We start from the raw sequence: 17,207 nt of genomic DNA, 5'->3' as shown, positions 1-17,207 counted from the left end.
CCCAAGCTCTGGAGTTCCCTCCCTAAACCTCTCCGACTCTCTCTCTCTCTCTCTCTTCCTCCCTTTCCTTCTTGTAGGTCACTCCTTAAATTTAGCTCTTTGGCCAGTATGCTAATGTGAAAAAAAATGAAATGCAAATCGCTTATTGTCACGAGTAGGCTTCAATGAAGTTACTGTGAAAAGCCCCTAGTTGCCACATTCCGGCGCCTGTTCGGGGAGGCTGGTACGGGAATTGAACCGTGCTGCTGGCCTGCTTTCAAAGCCAGCGATTTAGCCGAGTGAGCTAAACCAGCCCCATATAATGTGTGGGTCAGTGTCAACATTTGCTTTATAACCCTCTTGTGGTGCTCCTTGGGGTTTTATTACGTTACAGGTGCTATGTTCATACAAATCAGTGACAGTACATTCCAGACCCTAACCACTCACTGTGTGACCCTGACTCCACCACACTCACAGACAGTGTATTCCAGACCCTAACCACTCACTGTGTGACCCTGACTCCACCACACTGTCAGACAGTACATTCCAGATCCTAACCACTCGCTGTGTGAACCTGCCTCCACCACACTCTCAGACAGTACATTCCAGACCCTAATCACTCGCTGTGTGACCCTGACTCCACCACACTCACAGACAGTGTATTCCGGATCCTAACCACTCGCTGTGTGACCCTGCCTCCACCACACTGTCAGACAGTACATTGCAGACCCTAACCACTCGCTATGTGAATCTGCCTCCACCACACTCTCAGACAGTACATTCCAGACCCTAACCACTCGCTGTGTGACCCTGACTCCACCACACTCACAGACAGTGTATTCCGGATCCTAACCACTCGCTGTGTGACCCTGCCTCCACCACACTGTCAGACAGTACATTGCAGACCCTAACCACTCGCTGTGTGAATCTGCCTCCACCACACTCACAGACAGTACATTCCAGACCCTAACCACTCGCTGTGTGACCCTGACTCCACCACACTCACAGACAGTGTATTCCGGATCCTAACCATTCGCTGCATTGAAACATTTTTCTTCATGTCACTATTGGCTCATTTGCATCACCTGATATCATTGTCCCCGGGTTCTCAACCCATCCGCCCAATGTGAACGGTTTCTCCCTATCGACCCTGTCCAGACCCCTCATGATTTCACCTCTATTAAACCTGTTCATCTTCTCTTCAGCGAGGAAAAAAGCTGCTCCACATTACTCGAGTCTCTTGTCTCTGGGACCATTTTTCTCCGCCTGCTCCAAGTCCCTCCTTTTGGTGCCCAGAATTCGCCACGTGACTCCAGTTTGTGCCGCACTAGCTTCATCAAAGATTCCTTGCTTTTGCAATCGCTTCACCAATCTCAAAGCCCAGGCTCCTGCCTACCTTACGAACTGTAACAGCCACTTAACTGCCTAGTCTACCAACCAGTCACTATCCTCACAGGATTCCCCCCTCTTCTCTCTGTCGACCCCATCAAATCCTTTAATCATCAGCTTTGTAATGGGTAAGCATTGTTATGGAACCAGATACAACGTTTCTCTCTCTCTCTCTCAGGCCACCTCAGGTTGACCGATTTTGGTTTCTGCCGCAGACTGTGCCGTGGAGAGAGGGCACACACCATCTGTGGAACCATTCAGTACATGGGTAAGGTCACTGGGGTCGGGGGGGTGGGGGTCGGGGGGGAGGGGGGGTGCGGTATGGTCACTGTAGGGGAGGGGTACGGTCACTGTGGGTCATTTTGGAGAGGGCAAGGTCATGGGTTAAGGGGGCAAGATCACTGGGGAGGGAGCATGGTCACTGAGGGTAGGGGGGGCAAGGTCACGGAGAGAGAGGGGGCAAGGTCACAGAGAGAGGGGGCAAGGTCACTGAGGGTAGGGGGGGCAAGGTCACGGAGAGAGAGGGGGCAAGGTCACAGAGATAAGGGGGCAAGGTCACGGGTTGGAGGGGGAAGGTTCCTGAGGGAGAGGTCACTGGGGAGAGAGGAGGGAAGGTCATTGAGGGGGCAAGGTAACGGCGGGGGGGCCAGGGGGAAAGGTCACAGCGGGGATGGGCAATGACCACCGAGGGGTGGAGTTTGTCTAGGTCCGTTCGAAATGCCTTGTAATAGCGTTGAGCTTCCTAAATGTACGGGTGGCTTTAGAACTGGTGACCTCCATCCTGAATATTAAATCTCTCTATTGAGAAAGAATAGAGAATCTTGACCCACAGCCACCATGATAGTGCGAACGTTCCATATGTCAAATTCTTATCTATTCGTTATTAAGTGTAAAGTTTAAAAGGATTGTGCTTTATGTTATGGGCTGGTCTTCAATATTCTGCAGTATTGCCCCTTGGAGTGGCAGCTGTGGGACCTGCTCACATTCCCACACGCTGAATCCTGGTTTAATCTGCTACTTTGGGCAGGTACCAAGAAAAGGCGGGATACATTCCGACACTTGGTGAGGTATTATTCCCAATAGGTGCCCAGTTTAACAGCATTATGAAAAGCCGAGCATTCTTTACACACTTTGTGTTGACCGGGGATTTACTATATTCAACATCGGGGACAAGTTGGCATCAGAGCAGAGTTTGGAGATTGTGAACAATGGGGTAAAGCAGGTATCATTGTGCTGCAGGCCTGACCAAACCTTCCTCTGCGCCGCTCTGGGTGACGGGTCAGTAGCCTCTCCTGTTGTTATGATGTGGGGATGCCGGCGTTGGACTGGGGTGAGCACAGTAAGAAGTCTAACAACACCAGGTTAAAGTCCAACAGGTTTGTTTCAAACACTAGCTTTCGGAACACTGCTCCGATTCACCTGAGGAAGGAGCTGCGCTCCGAAAGCTAGTGTTTGAAACAAACATGTTGGACTTTAACCTGGTGTTGTAAGACTTCTTACTACTACTCTCCTGTTGTTGACATTTGACCTGTTGCTGTTTACAGCTCCTGAAGTATTGAGGGGCAGTCCCTACAATCACACAGCTGACTGGTGGTCCCTCGGAGTCCTCCTCTTCGCTCTGGTCACTGGCAAGGTAGCTACGCCACCCTGGGGGGCTGTCTATGGGGAGGGGGTTGTTAATGAGATATACCATTCCTTACCCCATGTACCTGAAACCACAACCATGCCTTCAGCTGCCTGGTCCCTAAGCTCTCCCTCCCTAGACACTCTGACCCTCTCTCTCCTCCATAAAGATGCTCCTTAAATCCTGACCCTTTGGCCAAGCTTTCCTTGACCTTGTATAGCTCAGTATTAAATGTCTTCGATAGGACTCTGGTGAAGCATTTTTATTTTATTGTATTAAATGTCAATTGTAATGTTCTGCAGGGGCAGCACGGTGGCACAGTGGTTAGCCCTGCTGCCTCACGGCGCCGAGGTCCCAGGTTCAATCCCGGCCCTGGGTCACTGTCCGTGTGGAGTTTGCACATTCTCCCCGTGTCTGCGTGGGTTTCGCCCCCCACTACCCAAAAGATGTGCAGGGTAGGTGGATTGGCCATGCTAAATTGCCCCTTAATTGGAAAAAAGTACTTGAATACTTTAAATTTATATTTTAAAATTTTTTTACTGTTCTGCTTTGTGTTTAGTTTAAATGTCTGTCTGGTTGATTTGAGAGTTTGTGTGTTTCCTGTCGCTCAACTATAGGAGCATCCCGGGGTGGGGGGAGGAGTGAATGGATGCTGAAAGGGTCCAGAAAAGATACCTCCCTCCTCACCAAGTTTAGCCAGGACCCACACACCCACAACCTGGAGTGCGATTGGAAGGCAGGTGATGTAGCGCGCCTGGGGGAAAATACAGTGCATAATTGTTCTGAGGTTTCATACAGGGGTGTCGTGTGTGTGTGTGTGTGTTGGGGGGGGGGGGGATAGAGAAAGATGCGAGTTCACAGCGAGTGCAGAGGTTGAAGGTTGATTTGGTCTGGGAGGGAGGGAGGGAGGGCAGGAAAGACAGCCGATTGGATGGTCTGATCAATAAACATATGAACTTTTCCAGCTGCCCCCATCCTCTGCACATCAATCCTTGCGCAGCCTTTGTCCCTGCTCCTGAAATCCCTGTCGTAGAATCATAGAATTTACAGTGCAGAAGGAGGCCATTCGGCCCATCGAGTCCGCACCGGCTCTTTTGAAAGAGCCCCACCCTACCCACGGTCAACACCTCCACCCTGTCCCCATAACCCAGCGACCCCACCCAACACTAAGGCCAATTTTGGACACTAAGGGCAATTTATCACGGCCAATCCACCTAACCTGCACATCGTTGGACTGTGGGAGGAAACCGGAGCTCCCGGAGGAAACCCACGCAGACACGGGGAGAATGTGCAGACTCCGCACGGACAGTGACCCAAGCCGGGAATCGAACCTGGGATCTTGCAGCTGTGAAGCAACTGTGCTAACAGCTGTGCTACCGAGCTGCCCACCAGTCCCTTTCCTCAGCGATGCCAGTTGTGTTCAGAGTGTGCGTGTTGTGTATGACTCAGTGTTTCTGCTGCCAGCCAACAGTGTGAACTGGGAAAGGAGCTCGTACTTCTCCTGCTAACGGGATTTCTGTCTGACCCTTAGTTTCCAGTAGAGCCACAGTGTGATCACGCCTCAATGCTGCTTCGTGTGGAGCAGGCTGACATTGTCCCTCCAGCCACCATCAGCCACAACCTGACTATCCTACTCACTGAGGTACAATCACCTTTATCAACTTTTTAATTCTTTTTTTTTCATACGTTTAGATTACACAATTATTTTTCTCCAATTAAGGGGCAATTTAGCGTGATCCACCTACCCTGCACATCTTTGGGTTGTGGAGGCGAAACCCACGCAGACACGGGGAGAATGTGCAAACTCCACACGGACAGAGACCCGGGGCCGGGATCGAACCTGGGACCTCGGCGCCGTGAGGAAGCAGTGCTAACCACTGCGCCACCGTGAGGAAGCAGTGCTAACCACTGCGCCACCGTGCCGCCCTCCGCCTTTTTATTTCTCCTCCTCCTCTCTGTTCCTGCAGGCACTACCTCACACCCTGATGCAGTTCTTGGGTCACAGCCGGTCACCTCCCCTCTCCTCCCCAGGTCTCTCTTCGTCTGCTGCACACATGTTTCTGTGACCTGCCCATTCCCCCTCCCCCACCCTCAGCTGGACATCGTAACTGTACACACGGGGTAAAAGCCCACCTCACGTTCGATCCCGGCTCTGGGTCACTGTCCGTGTGGAGTTTGCACATTCTCCCCGTGTCTGCGTGGGTCTCACCCCCACAACCCAAAGATGTGCAGGGCAGGTGGTTTGGCCACGCTAAATTGCCCCGTAATTGGAAAAAAAAATAATTGGATACTCTGCATGGACCTGGACTGGAACATGGGAGATTTGAGCCAAATCCAGATCCTCCTGAAGAAACACGAACTGTTTCTGTCTCCGCTGATGTACTGCCAAGCTACAGAACTTCGATTTTAGTCCAGTTCCCCCAGTTTGTGTCGAGTCACCAATTGAGAGAGGGGGTGGTGCAGCGGTTGGAGGTGCCTCAATTATCCTCAGCCCCCCCCCCCCCCCCCCCCCCCCCCCGTCCCCCCGATTGGTGAGAGAAGAGGGGACAGGGGAAATCAGCCACCGTTGCTGCTTCGTGATGTTTTCCAGTGACCATCTCGACAAATCCCAACAACAGGAATTTCGGCAGCGATGATTTGCACAACAGACTCACACATGGCAGCTCATGAGGGGCCACGGTGAGCCGGGGACTCGGGGAGGAGAGAAGGTACACGCGTGGCCTGTTCTCAGTTTCACTCTCTCTGCTTCTCTTTCAGCTCCTGTGCGGTGACCCTGGGCTCCGCTTGCACCGTCTCGGTGTGTTCAGGGCACACCGCTTCTTCCAGGGCTTGTCCTTCGATCCAGACTCGCTGCAGAAGCTGCCCCTGGAGATGAATCATTCCACTGGGAAACTGTCGTGTCAAATCAGACCAAACCCCAGTCTCTTCCGAGGCTTCGACTGGGAGCTGCCCTGTGCATCAAAGCTTCCATTAGCAGGATAGTGTGTGTGTCCCTCTGGATTGCACAGTGCAGCTTTCATACACAAACACGTTTTCTCTCACTTCCTCTAACGTGCATATCCTCGATTGCTCACTCTCAGGTTTGCTGTTTGTCTCCTCCTCCAATCATGCTGTCCCTGTCTGTCCAGACTTGTGTCCTCTCAATGTCTCTCTCAGCTTCCTCTCCTCTTCCCTCTCTGTCTACTGGCTCTCATCGCTGCGATTTCTCTCTTTCCCCATTCATTCTCCTGGCAACTGTCTGTCTCTGTATAACACTGGGGTACAGTACTGGTGGGGACGGGTCTGTCACTGTATAACTCTGGGATACAGTACTGGTGGCGACGGGTCTGTCACTGTATGACACTGGGGTACAGTACTGGTGGGTACAGGTCTGTCACTGTATAACACTGGGGTACAGTACTGGTGGGGAGGGGTCTGTCACTGTATAACACTGGGGTACAGTACTGGTGGGGAGGGTCTGTCTCTGTATAACACTGGGGTACAGTGCTGGTGGTGACGGGTCTGTCACTGTATAACACTGGGGTACAGTACTGGTGGGGACGGGTCTGTCACTGTATAACTCTGGGATACAGTACTGGTGGGGACGGGTCTGTCACTGTATAACACTGGGGTACCGTATTGGTGGGGACGGGTCTGTCACTGTATAACACTGGGGTACAGTACTGGTGGGGACGAGTTTGTCACTGTATAACACTGGGGTACAGTACTGGTGGGGACGGGTCTGTCACTGTATAACACTGGGGTGGGGACTGGTCTGTCACTGCATAACACTGGGGTACAGTACTGGTGGGGATGGGTCTGTCACTGTATAACACTGGGGTACAGTACTGGTGGGGACAGGTCTGTCACTGTATAACACTGGGGTACAGTACTGGTGGAGATGGGTCTGTCACTGTATAACACGGGTACAGTACTGGTGGGGACGGGTCTGTCACTGTATAGCACTGGGATACAGTACTGGTGGGGACGGGCCTGTCACTGTATAACATTGGGGTACGGTACTGGTGGGGACGGGTCTGTCACTGTATAACACTGGGGTACGGTACTGGTGGGGACGGGTCTGTCACTGTATAACACTGGGGGACAGTACTGGTGGGGACCGGTCTGTCACTGTATAACACTGGGATACAGTGCTGGTGGGGACGGGCCTGTCACTGTATAACACTGGGGTACGGTACTGGTGGGGACGGGTCTGTCACTGTGTAACACTGGGGTACAGTACTGGTGGGGACGGGTCTGTCACTGTATAACACTGGGGTACGGTACTGCTGGGGACGGGTCTGTCACTGTATAACACTGGGGTACAGTACTGGTGGGGACGGGTCTGTCACTGTATAACACTGGGGTACAGTGCTGGGGATGGGTCTGTCACTGTATAACACTGGGGTACAGTACTGGTGGGGACGGGTCTGTCACTGTGTAACACTGGGGTACAGTACTGGTGGGGACGGGTCTGTCACTGTGTAACACTGGGATACAGTACTGCTGGGGATGGGTCTGTCACTGTATAACACTGGGGTACAGTGCTGGGGATGGGTCTGTCACTGTATAACACTGGGGTACAGTACTGGTGGGGACGGGTCTGTCACTGTATAACACTGGGGTACAGTACGGTGGGGACGGGTCTTTCACTGTATAACACTGGGGTACAGTACTGGTGGGGATGGGTCTGTCACTGTATAACACTGGGGTACAGTACGGTGGGGACGGGTCTTTCACTGTATAACACTGGGGTACAGTACTGGTGGGGACGGGTCTGTCACTGTGTAACACTGGGGTACAGTACTGGTGGGGACGAGTCTGTCACTGTATAACACTGGGGTACGGTACTGGTGGGGACGGGTCTTTCACTGTATAACACTGGGGTACAGTACTGGTGGGGACGGGTCTGTCACTGTGTAACACTGGGGTACAGTACTGCTGGGGATGGGTCTGTCACTGTATAACACTGGGGTACGGTAGTGATATGCAACAATGATTCTAATTTTAAGGAGCTGACAATTCAGTGCAGCCTCATTGAGTTGCTCCATAGACAACTAATTTAATGTTCTGAAATGTTCTCCTTTGAATATATATTGTGTTTTACGTCAGTTTTGAACATGAAATTTGCATTCCAGTGGGATTGGAAGTGACTAACCGATAAATAAAGAAGCTTCTGGAAGTATTTGTGGTCTGATTGTGTCTGGGACCAGCTCCTGGTATTGACGATGAAATGTCGCATTTGTCCCAAATGGTTCCCTGATGTCCTTCAGGGTAGGAATCCTCCGTCCGTACCTGGGTCTGGGCCCATGTGACTCCAGACCCGCTGCAACATGGTTGGTTCTGAACTACCCTCTGAAGAGACCATGGAGACCCTGTGTTTCAAACCCAGCGTTGGCGGTTCACCCTCTCGGGGGGAGGGGGGGGGGGGGGGGGGGTGGGGGGGGGGGGGAATAGCGTAGGGAATAAATGCTGGCCTTACATCCCGAGAATAAATTCAAATAAAATCCCTCCAAGTGATTGTCTATTGGTCTTGTTAGTGCTGGTAAGATCGACGCTGTGTAGACAATGTCTGTGATGGGCTGTGACTATAGCTCAGCATAATTCATTGCGTTTGATTGGAATTTCTTCACTTTCCCTGACCTATCAATCGACCTTTCAACCCCATATTCACTCCCTCATTCAGACCATATATTTCCATCTCCCGAATATCGCCCGTTTCAGCTCTCCTTCCCCCTGAAACCTTCGTCCCTGCTTTTGTGACCTCTTGACCTGCCTATTTCAACACTCTCCAGATCACTATCCCACATTCTACCCTCTGTAAACCCCATGTGCATCCAACACTCTGCTGCCTCTACCCAATCTCAGACCAGGTCTTGTTCACCCATCACCCGGAGCTCATTGACACTGGCTGATAGTCCAACACTGCCGCGAGTTTAGAATTCACGTCCTCTCTCAATTGGATGGTTGACTGTGTTAATGATGGTGTATAAATGATCCTTGATTAGTAAAAATCACACAATATTTCAACTCATTACTTAGTCAATTAGCTGTTCATACAATGTCATTGGTACCTTCAGATATCACGGAGCAGGTCAGTCAGCCTGGCCAGTATCTGGGTGATCGATAACGGTCAGTCAGCCTGGTCAGTATCTGGGTGATCGATAAAGGTCAGTCAGCCTGGCCAGTATCTGGGTGATGGATAACGGTCAGTCAGCCTGGTCAGTATCTGGGTGATGGATAACGGTCAGTCAGCCTGGCCAGTATCTGGGTGATGGATAAAGGTCAGTCAGCCTGGTCAGTATCTGGGTGATCGATAACGGTCAGTCAGCCTGGTCAGTATCTGGGTGATCGATAACGGTCAGTCAGCCTGGTCCAGTATCTGGGTGATGGATAACGGTCAGTCAGCCTGGTCAGTATCTGGGTGATGGATAACGGTCAGTCAGCCTGGTCAGTATCTGGGTGATCGATAACGGTCAGTCAGCCTGGTCAGTATCTGGGTGATCGATAACGGTCAGTCAGCCTGTCCAGTATCTGGGTGATGGATAACGGTCAGTCAGCCTGGTCAGTATCTGGGTGATGGATAACGGTCAGTCAGCCTGGCCAGTATCTGGGTGATCGATAAAGGTCAGTCAGCCTGGTCAGTATCTGGGTGATGGATAACGGTCAGTCAGCCTGGCCAGTATCTGGGTGATGGATAACGGGTCAGATCAGCCTGGTCAGTATCTGGGTGATGGATAACGGTCAGTCAGCCTGGTCAGTATCTGGGTGATCGATAAAGGTCAGTCAGCCTGGCCAGTATCTGGGTGATCGATTAACGGTCACTCAGCCTGGTCCAGTATCTGGGTGATGGATAAAGGTCAGTCAGCCTGGTCAGTATCTCGTGATCGATAAAGGTCAGTCAGCCTGACCAGTATCTGGGTGATCGATAAAGGTCAGTCAGCCTGGCCAGTATCTGGGTGATCGATAAAGGTCAGTCAGCCTGGTCAGTATCTGGGTGATCGATAAAGGTCAGTCAGCCTGGTCAGTATCTGGGTGATCGATAAAGGTCGTCAGCCTGGCCAGTATCTGGGTGATCGATAAAGGTCACTCAGCCTGGTCAGTATCTGGGTGATCGGATAAAGGTCAGTCAGCCTGTCAGTATCTGGGTGATCGATAAAGGTCACGTCAGCCTGGCCAGTATCTGGGTGATCGATAACGGTCAGTCAGCCTGGCCAGTATCTGGGTGATCGATAACGGTCAGTCAGCCTGGTCAGTATCTGGGTGATCGATAACGGTCACTCAGCCTGGTCAGTATCTGGGTGATCGATAACGGTCAGTCAGCCTGGCCAGTATCTGGGTGATCAATGGCAACACATTGGACTCAACACTTTGTGCCCCACATTGGTCTGTCCAGGCGAGGGGGGGCGATCATGTCCAGGTGTGATGCTGCCCATGGTCAAATGACCTATGCTCACCTGTGAAAATGGGCCACTTGGATGAACTGGCAGTGGTTACCCCTGGAGTTCTACCCCATTGTACAATTCCAGAGGCCATTCAGCCCCTTGATCCTGCTCCGCTATTCAACAAGGTCATCACCATCAACTTCACTTCCCGCCTGATCCTTTAATAGGGTCTAAAATTCTATATCGCTCTCATCCTGAACACACTCAATGATGGAGCACGCACAGATCCCTGGCCTAGAGAATTCCCAACCGGCTTCTGAATGAAGGAATTCCTTCTCATCCCACTCCTACAGTCCGTATGCTGAGTCTAACCCCTTGATCTAGATTCCCGAGCCAGGGACAAACATCTACCCTGGCAAACACTCACAAATTTTATATATTTCAATGATTCACACCTCATTCTCCAAAACAGCTAAGGGGCAGAAACAAATGCAAATGAATTGAAGTTGAAGGTGGAACGAAACGTGGGTGGGAACATTTGCATCTTTCGGAAACTGTGGGGCACACCTCACATCAAACACACGCACTCCACAAATTAAAGGGAAATATCTTGGGGCAAAGTCACAGGACCGGCTGAGAAGGTCAAGCTGGATTCTGCTCTTATTAATAGAATGCACAAATATTTGTTTAGTTGATGAAAGGATATTCTTTGCAATCCTACTGGACGGTACAGGATATGTATTTCTGTATTTACTGTTCTCTAACAGTGTGACCCCCGGCAAACAGTAAACACCCACTGAGTCACTCTCCTTGAAATAAGAGAAACCATGTCCATCGCCTCCCAACACACCCTCACACACATACACCCTCACACACACCCTCACACCCACACACACATACACCCAACACCACATACACCCTCACACACACATACACCCACACACACATAAACCCACACACACATACACCCACACACCCTCACACACCCACACACACATACAACCTCACACACATACACCCTCACACACACACATACACCCACACACATACACTCACACACCCACACACCCTCACACACATACACCCTCACACACATACACCCACACACACCCTCACATACACACACCCTCACACACACCCTCACACACATACACCCTCACACACACACATACACCCACACACACATACACCACACACCCTCACCACCCACACACACATACACCCTCACACATACACCCTCACACATACACCCACACACACACCCACACCCTCACACACCCACACCCTCACACACACTCTCACACACATACGCCCTCACACACATACACCCACACACACATACATACACCCTCACACACATACACCCTCACACACATACACCCTCACACACACACACCCTCACAACCACACATACACCCACACACCCTCACACACACACATACACCCACACACCCTCACACACACACACCCACACACCCACATACACCCACACACCCTCACACCCTCACACACACACACACCCACACACCTTCACACACATACACCCACACACACATACACCCTCAAACACATAAACCCTCACACCATACACCCTCACACACACATACACCCCACACACATACACCCACACACCCTCACACACATACCCTCGCACACACACACCCACACACCCTCACACACACACATACACCCTCACACACATACACCCACACACACATACACCCTCACACACACATACATCCACACACCCTCACACACCCCTCACACACACACATACACCCCACACACACATACACCCACACACACATACACCCTCACACACACATACACCCACACACACATACACCCATACACCCTCACACACACACCCTCACACACATACACCCACACACACATACACCCTCACACACACATACACCCACACACACATACACCCACACACCCCTCACACACATACACCCTCACACACACACCCACACACCCTCACACACACACATACACCCTCACACACATACACCCTCACACAACATACACCCTCACACACATACACCCTCACACACACACCCACACACCCTCACACACACACATACACCCACACACACATACACCCACACAACATACACCCTCACACACACATACACCCATACACCCTCACACACATACACCCTCACACACACAACCCCCCACAACCCCACACCCACACACCCCACACACATACACCCACACACACAGACACCCTCACATACACCCACAAACCTCACACACATACACCCACACACCCATACACCCACACACCCTCACACACACACCCTCACACACATACAGCCTCACACATACACCCACACATACACCCTCCCACACATGCACCCACACACCCTCATACATATACACCCACACACCCTCACACACATACACCCACACACACATACACCCACACACCCATACACCCTCTCACACATACACCCCTCACACATTTACACCCTCGCACACATACACCCTCGCACACATACACCCATACACCCGCGCACACATACACCCTCACACACACCCTCACACACTCATACACATACACCCACACACCCTCACGCACATACACCCACACACACATATACACCTTCACACACACACACTCCAACACATACACCCACACACCCTCACACACATACACCCTCACACACATACACCCTCACACACATACACCCTCACACATATACACCCTCACACACATTCACCCACACAACCTCACACACATACACCCACACACATACACCCTCACACACACACCCATACACCCTCACACACATACACCCACACACCCTCACACACATACACCCTCACACACATACACCCTCACACACATACACCCTCACATCCGCACACATACACCCACACATACATACACCCACACACACCCACACCCTCACACACATACGCCCTCACACACATACACCCTCACACCCTTGCACACATACACCCCACACAAACACCCCTCACACACATACACCCTCACACATATACACCTCACACACATTCACCCACACAACCTCACACATACACCCACACACATATACACCCTCACACACACACCCATACACCCTCACACACATACACCCACACACACATACACCCTCACACACATACACCCTCACACACATACACCCTCACATCCGCACACATCCACCCACACATACATACACCCACACACACCCACACCCTCACACACATACGCCCTCACACACATACACCCTCACACCCTTGCACACATACACCCACACACACACCCTCACCACACACACACCCTCACACACATACACCCTCACACAACCCTCCACACACACCCTCACACACACACACCCACACACCATACACCCTCACATACACCCACACACCCTCACACACATACACCCCACACCCCTCTCACACACACAGCCTCACACATACAGCCTCACACATACACCCTCACACACACCCTCACACACACACACCCTCACACACATACACCCTCACACACACTACACCTCACACACCACACCCCTCACACACACACCCCCACACCCTCACACACACACCCTCACACACACACACCCTCACACCACACACACCCCTCCACACACACACCCTCACACACATACACCCTCACACACATACACCCTCACACACATACACACCACACCCTCACACCCACACACCCTCACACAGATACACCCTCACCCACATACACCCTCACCCACATACATACACATACACCCACACACATACACCCACACACACATACACCCACACACACATACACCCACACACACATACACCCACACACATACACCCACACACACACACCCTCACACACATACACCCTTACACACACACATCCTCACACACATACACCCTTACACACTCCCTCATACACACTGCCCCACGGTTATGGCACCCCGGACCAGTGAGCAGGCAACAGGACTTGGAGACACGATACGGTTGAATTGAGCTTTTGTTTTAAAATACCCGAGGTCTTTGGACTGTTGAATCCAGTCCAGGACTCGGCACAACATTGAGGGCCGAAGGGCCTGCTCTGTGCTGTACTGTTCTATGTTCTATGTCTTTGGCTGCCCAATAATGACAGTCATCAGGTTTGTAAATGTAAACAATTAAATTTGGGGCAGCAGGGTAGCATGGTGGTTAGCATAAATGCTTCACAGCTCCAGGGTCCCCGGGTTCGATTCCCGGCTGGGTCACTGTCTGTGTGGAGTCTGCACGTCCTCCCCCTGTGTGCGTGGGTTTCCTCCGGGTGCTCCGGTTTCCTCCCACAGTCCAAAGATGTGCGGGTTAGGTGGATTGGCCATGCTAAATTGCCCGTAGTGTCCTAATAAAAGTAAGGTTAAGGGGGGGGTTGTTGGGTTACGGGTATAGGGTGGATACGTGGGTTGAGTAGGGTGATCATGGCTCGGCACAACATTGAGGGCCGAAGGGCCTGTTCTGTGCTGTACTGTTCTATGTTCTATGTCTTTGGCTGCCCAATAATGGCAGTCATCAGGTTTGTAAATTTAAACAATTAAATTTTTATTATTAACAATAACTATAATGAGACGATAATACAACTGGTAACCCCACCCTACTTTTCAACTTGCCCTACTTTCTATACACACACACACACACTCAGACAAACAAACACAGAGGGGGAAAGGGGGGTGGAAAATGATGAAGAGAATAAAAGTCTTTGGGGCGGCAATCGAATGCCATGCTGCGCCTGAAAAGCTGCTCACTGCTGCAGAGCTTGGCCGATAAAAGCCAGGAGACCCCGTTCCCGGGATCTACCCGGCATGCAACACCTCGCGAGATCTAACTCTATCTCACAAAACATTATGATGTAAATCCTGACCATTGTGGGCGGGATCACTTTTTAGCAAAGCAGCATATTAGAGTGAGACAGCTAGTTCCTCAGGCAGCTGAGGTCTGGGATCTAATCTCCTTTGCCTCGGACACCTTGGGTGACCTGCGTTCAGACTGGATTCAACAAACGGGGTCGAGGAAGAATTGCACTCATGGGGATCTCCCAGAGGACCTGAGGCCCCCACAGCAGCACTGTTGCAGAGTGGTTAGCACTGTTGCTTCACGGCTCCAGTTTTCCAGGTTCGATTCCCGGCTTGGGTCACTGTCTGTGTGGAGTCTGCACGTTCTCCCCGTGTCTGCGTGGGTTTCCTCCGGGAGCTCCGGTTTCCTCCCACAAGTCCCGAAAGACGTGCTGTTGGGTGAATTCAACATTCGGAATTCTCCCTCCGCGTACCCGAACAGGCGCCGGAATATGGCCACTAGGGGATTTTCACAGTAACTTCATTGCAGTGTTAATGTCAGCCTACTTGTGACAATAAAAACGATTATCAGATTGGTGGCCTTTGGGCAGAGTGGCACCTTGCCATTGCTAAGGTGCCCAGGGCTCTGCCAGCTGGCAGGGACACTGTCAAGGTACCAAGCTGCCATTTCTAGCCCGTCGGACTGGGGGTGCTTTGTGTTGGTGTTAGACGGGTGCGGGGGACTCTTCACGGTGAGTTGGTGCTTATGGGGAGGGGAGTTGTGTGGAGGCTCCAGAGATCGGGACGGGCACTACACTGAGGTGTTCCGGTGACCGGAGCTCATTATTGCAGAAAACACGGCAACGTGCAGCCTCGGCCCCTGCGTTCCCCACTGAGGACCCCGATCTAACCTTTTTTAAAAATAAGTTTAGATTACCCAATTATTATTTTTCCAATTAAGGGGCAATTTAGCGTGGCCAATCCACCTATCCTGCACATCTTTGGGTTGTGGGGGTGAGACCCACGCAGACACGGGGAGAATGTGCAAACTCCACACGGACAGTGACCCAGAGCCGGGATTGGAACCTGGGTCCTCAGCTCCGCAGTCCTAGTGCTAACCCTGATCTAACCTGAGTGATGTTTCCGTTGTGTTTCTGGGCTCTGCGAGGGCCGGGAAACATGCAGCTGAAGCACTCACTTTGGGACTTTGTTCCATTTTGGTTAAATCGCAGCCCTGGGTTCAGATGGACATCTTCCAGTTCGTTTCTTCCACAGTCTCAGCTTTCAGATGGATGTTGTCTTTTCTTGCAGTTTTGTAATGGTTTTCACTGTCGGCTCAAAGGGATAGCAGGCAGCCGGAGAGAGAGAGGGAGAGAGAGCTGCTTCCACCTCGAGGGTCCAGTGGATTCTCCCGGGGTCTCTTCAAAAATCCCCACCTGACGGGAACCAATCGCTGTTGGTTTCTGGGCAGAATACTGCCCCTGGCCAATCCATTAGCCACCAGCCAACCAATCGAAACAAACCCTGTAGTGATCTCTAGAGGTGCATGTACACAAGGGGTTAATGAAAATGAAATGAAATGAAAATCGCTTATTGTCACGAGTAGGCTTCAATGGAGTTACTGTGAAAAGACCCTAGTCGCCACATTCCGGCGCCTGTCCGGGGAGGCTGGTACGGGAATCGAACCGTGCTGCTGGCCTGCTTGAAAAGCCAGCGATTTAGCCGAGTGAGCTAAACCAGCCCCAAAAGCTAAGCCAATGTGGTTGTAATCAGTAGCACCACATGATCACTAGAGGGCCGGACCAACATGGGTATAAAAGGCAGACACATTGAGTCTCTCTCTCCCTCTTGGGTGCACTGTGACCAGAGCAATAGCAGACTAGTCCAGATGGCTAGTGGAGTTACGTATAGTTACTGTAGTTAGATCTTGTTAACCTTATCACTAGTATCAAAGTTAAAGTAAAGAACTCGCGCAATTATAGTTATAGTTACTCAATACACCTTTTGTTACTACTGGACGAGTTTGAGTCTTCTTCATCGAGATTCAGAATACCTCATCACTAACCA

The 17,207-nt window shown here is 51.4% G+C and overlaps 1 protein-coding gene across 4 annotated transcripts in view; it reads left to right on the top strand.

The window, feature by feature from the left end:
• LOC119975145 (ribosomal protein S6 kinase-related protein-like) overlaps nucleotides 1–6,353 on the top strand; it is a 30,008-nt gene extending 23,655 nt beyond the window's left edge. For 3 of the 4 annotated variants that reach the window (XM_038814721.1, XM_038814719.1, XM_038814718.1), the window contains 4 exons: nucleotides 1,547–1,636; nucleotides 2,913–3,001; nucleotides 4,524–4,634; nucleotides 5,750–6,353. In XM_038814721.1, the coding sequence (XP_038670649.1) occupies nucleotides 1,547–1,636; nucleotides 2,913–3,001; nucleotides 4,524–4,634; nucleotides 5,750–5,974 (515 nt within the window). In that variant the 3' untranslated portion in view covers nucleotides 5,975–6,353. The remainder of the gene's footprint in view (nucleotides 1–1,546; nucleotides 1,637–2,912; nucleotides 3,002–4,523; nucleotides 4,635–5,749) is intronic. The other variant, XM_038814720.1, reaches the window with a different exon arrangement.
• Nucleotides 6,354–17,207: the final 10,854 nt, after the last annotated feature.

This window comes from Scyliorhinus canicula, chromosome 12, assembly GCF_902713615.1.
Source record: "Scyliorhinus canicula chromosome 12, sScyCan1.1, whole genome shotgun sequence".
Classification (NCBI taxonomy): domain Eukaryota; kingdom Metazoa; phylum Chordata; class Chondrichthyes; order Carcharhiniformes; family Scyliorhinidae; genus Scyliorhinus; species Scyliorhinus canicula.
The sequence above is the reverse complement of the archived record's forward strand: the minus strand, read 5'-3'. Positions and strand labels throughout refer to the sequence as shown.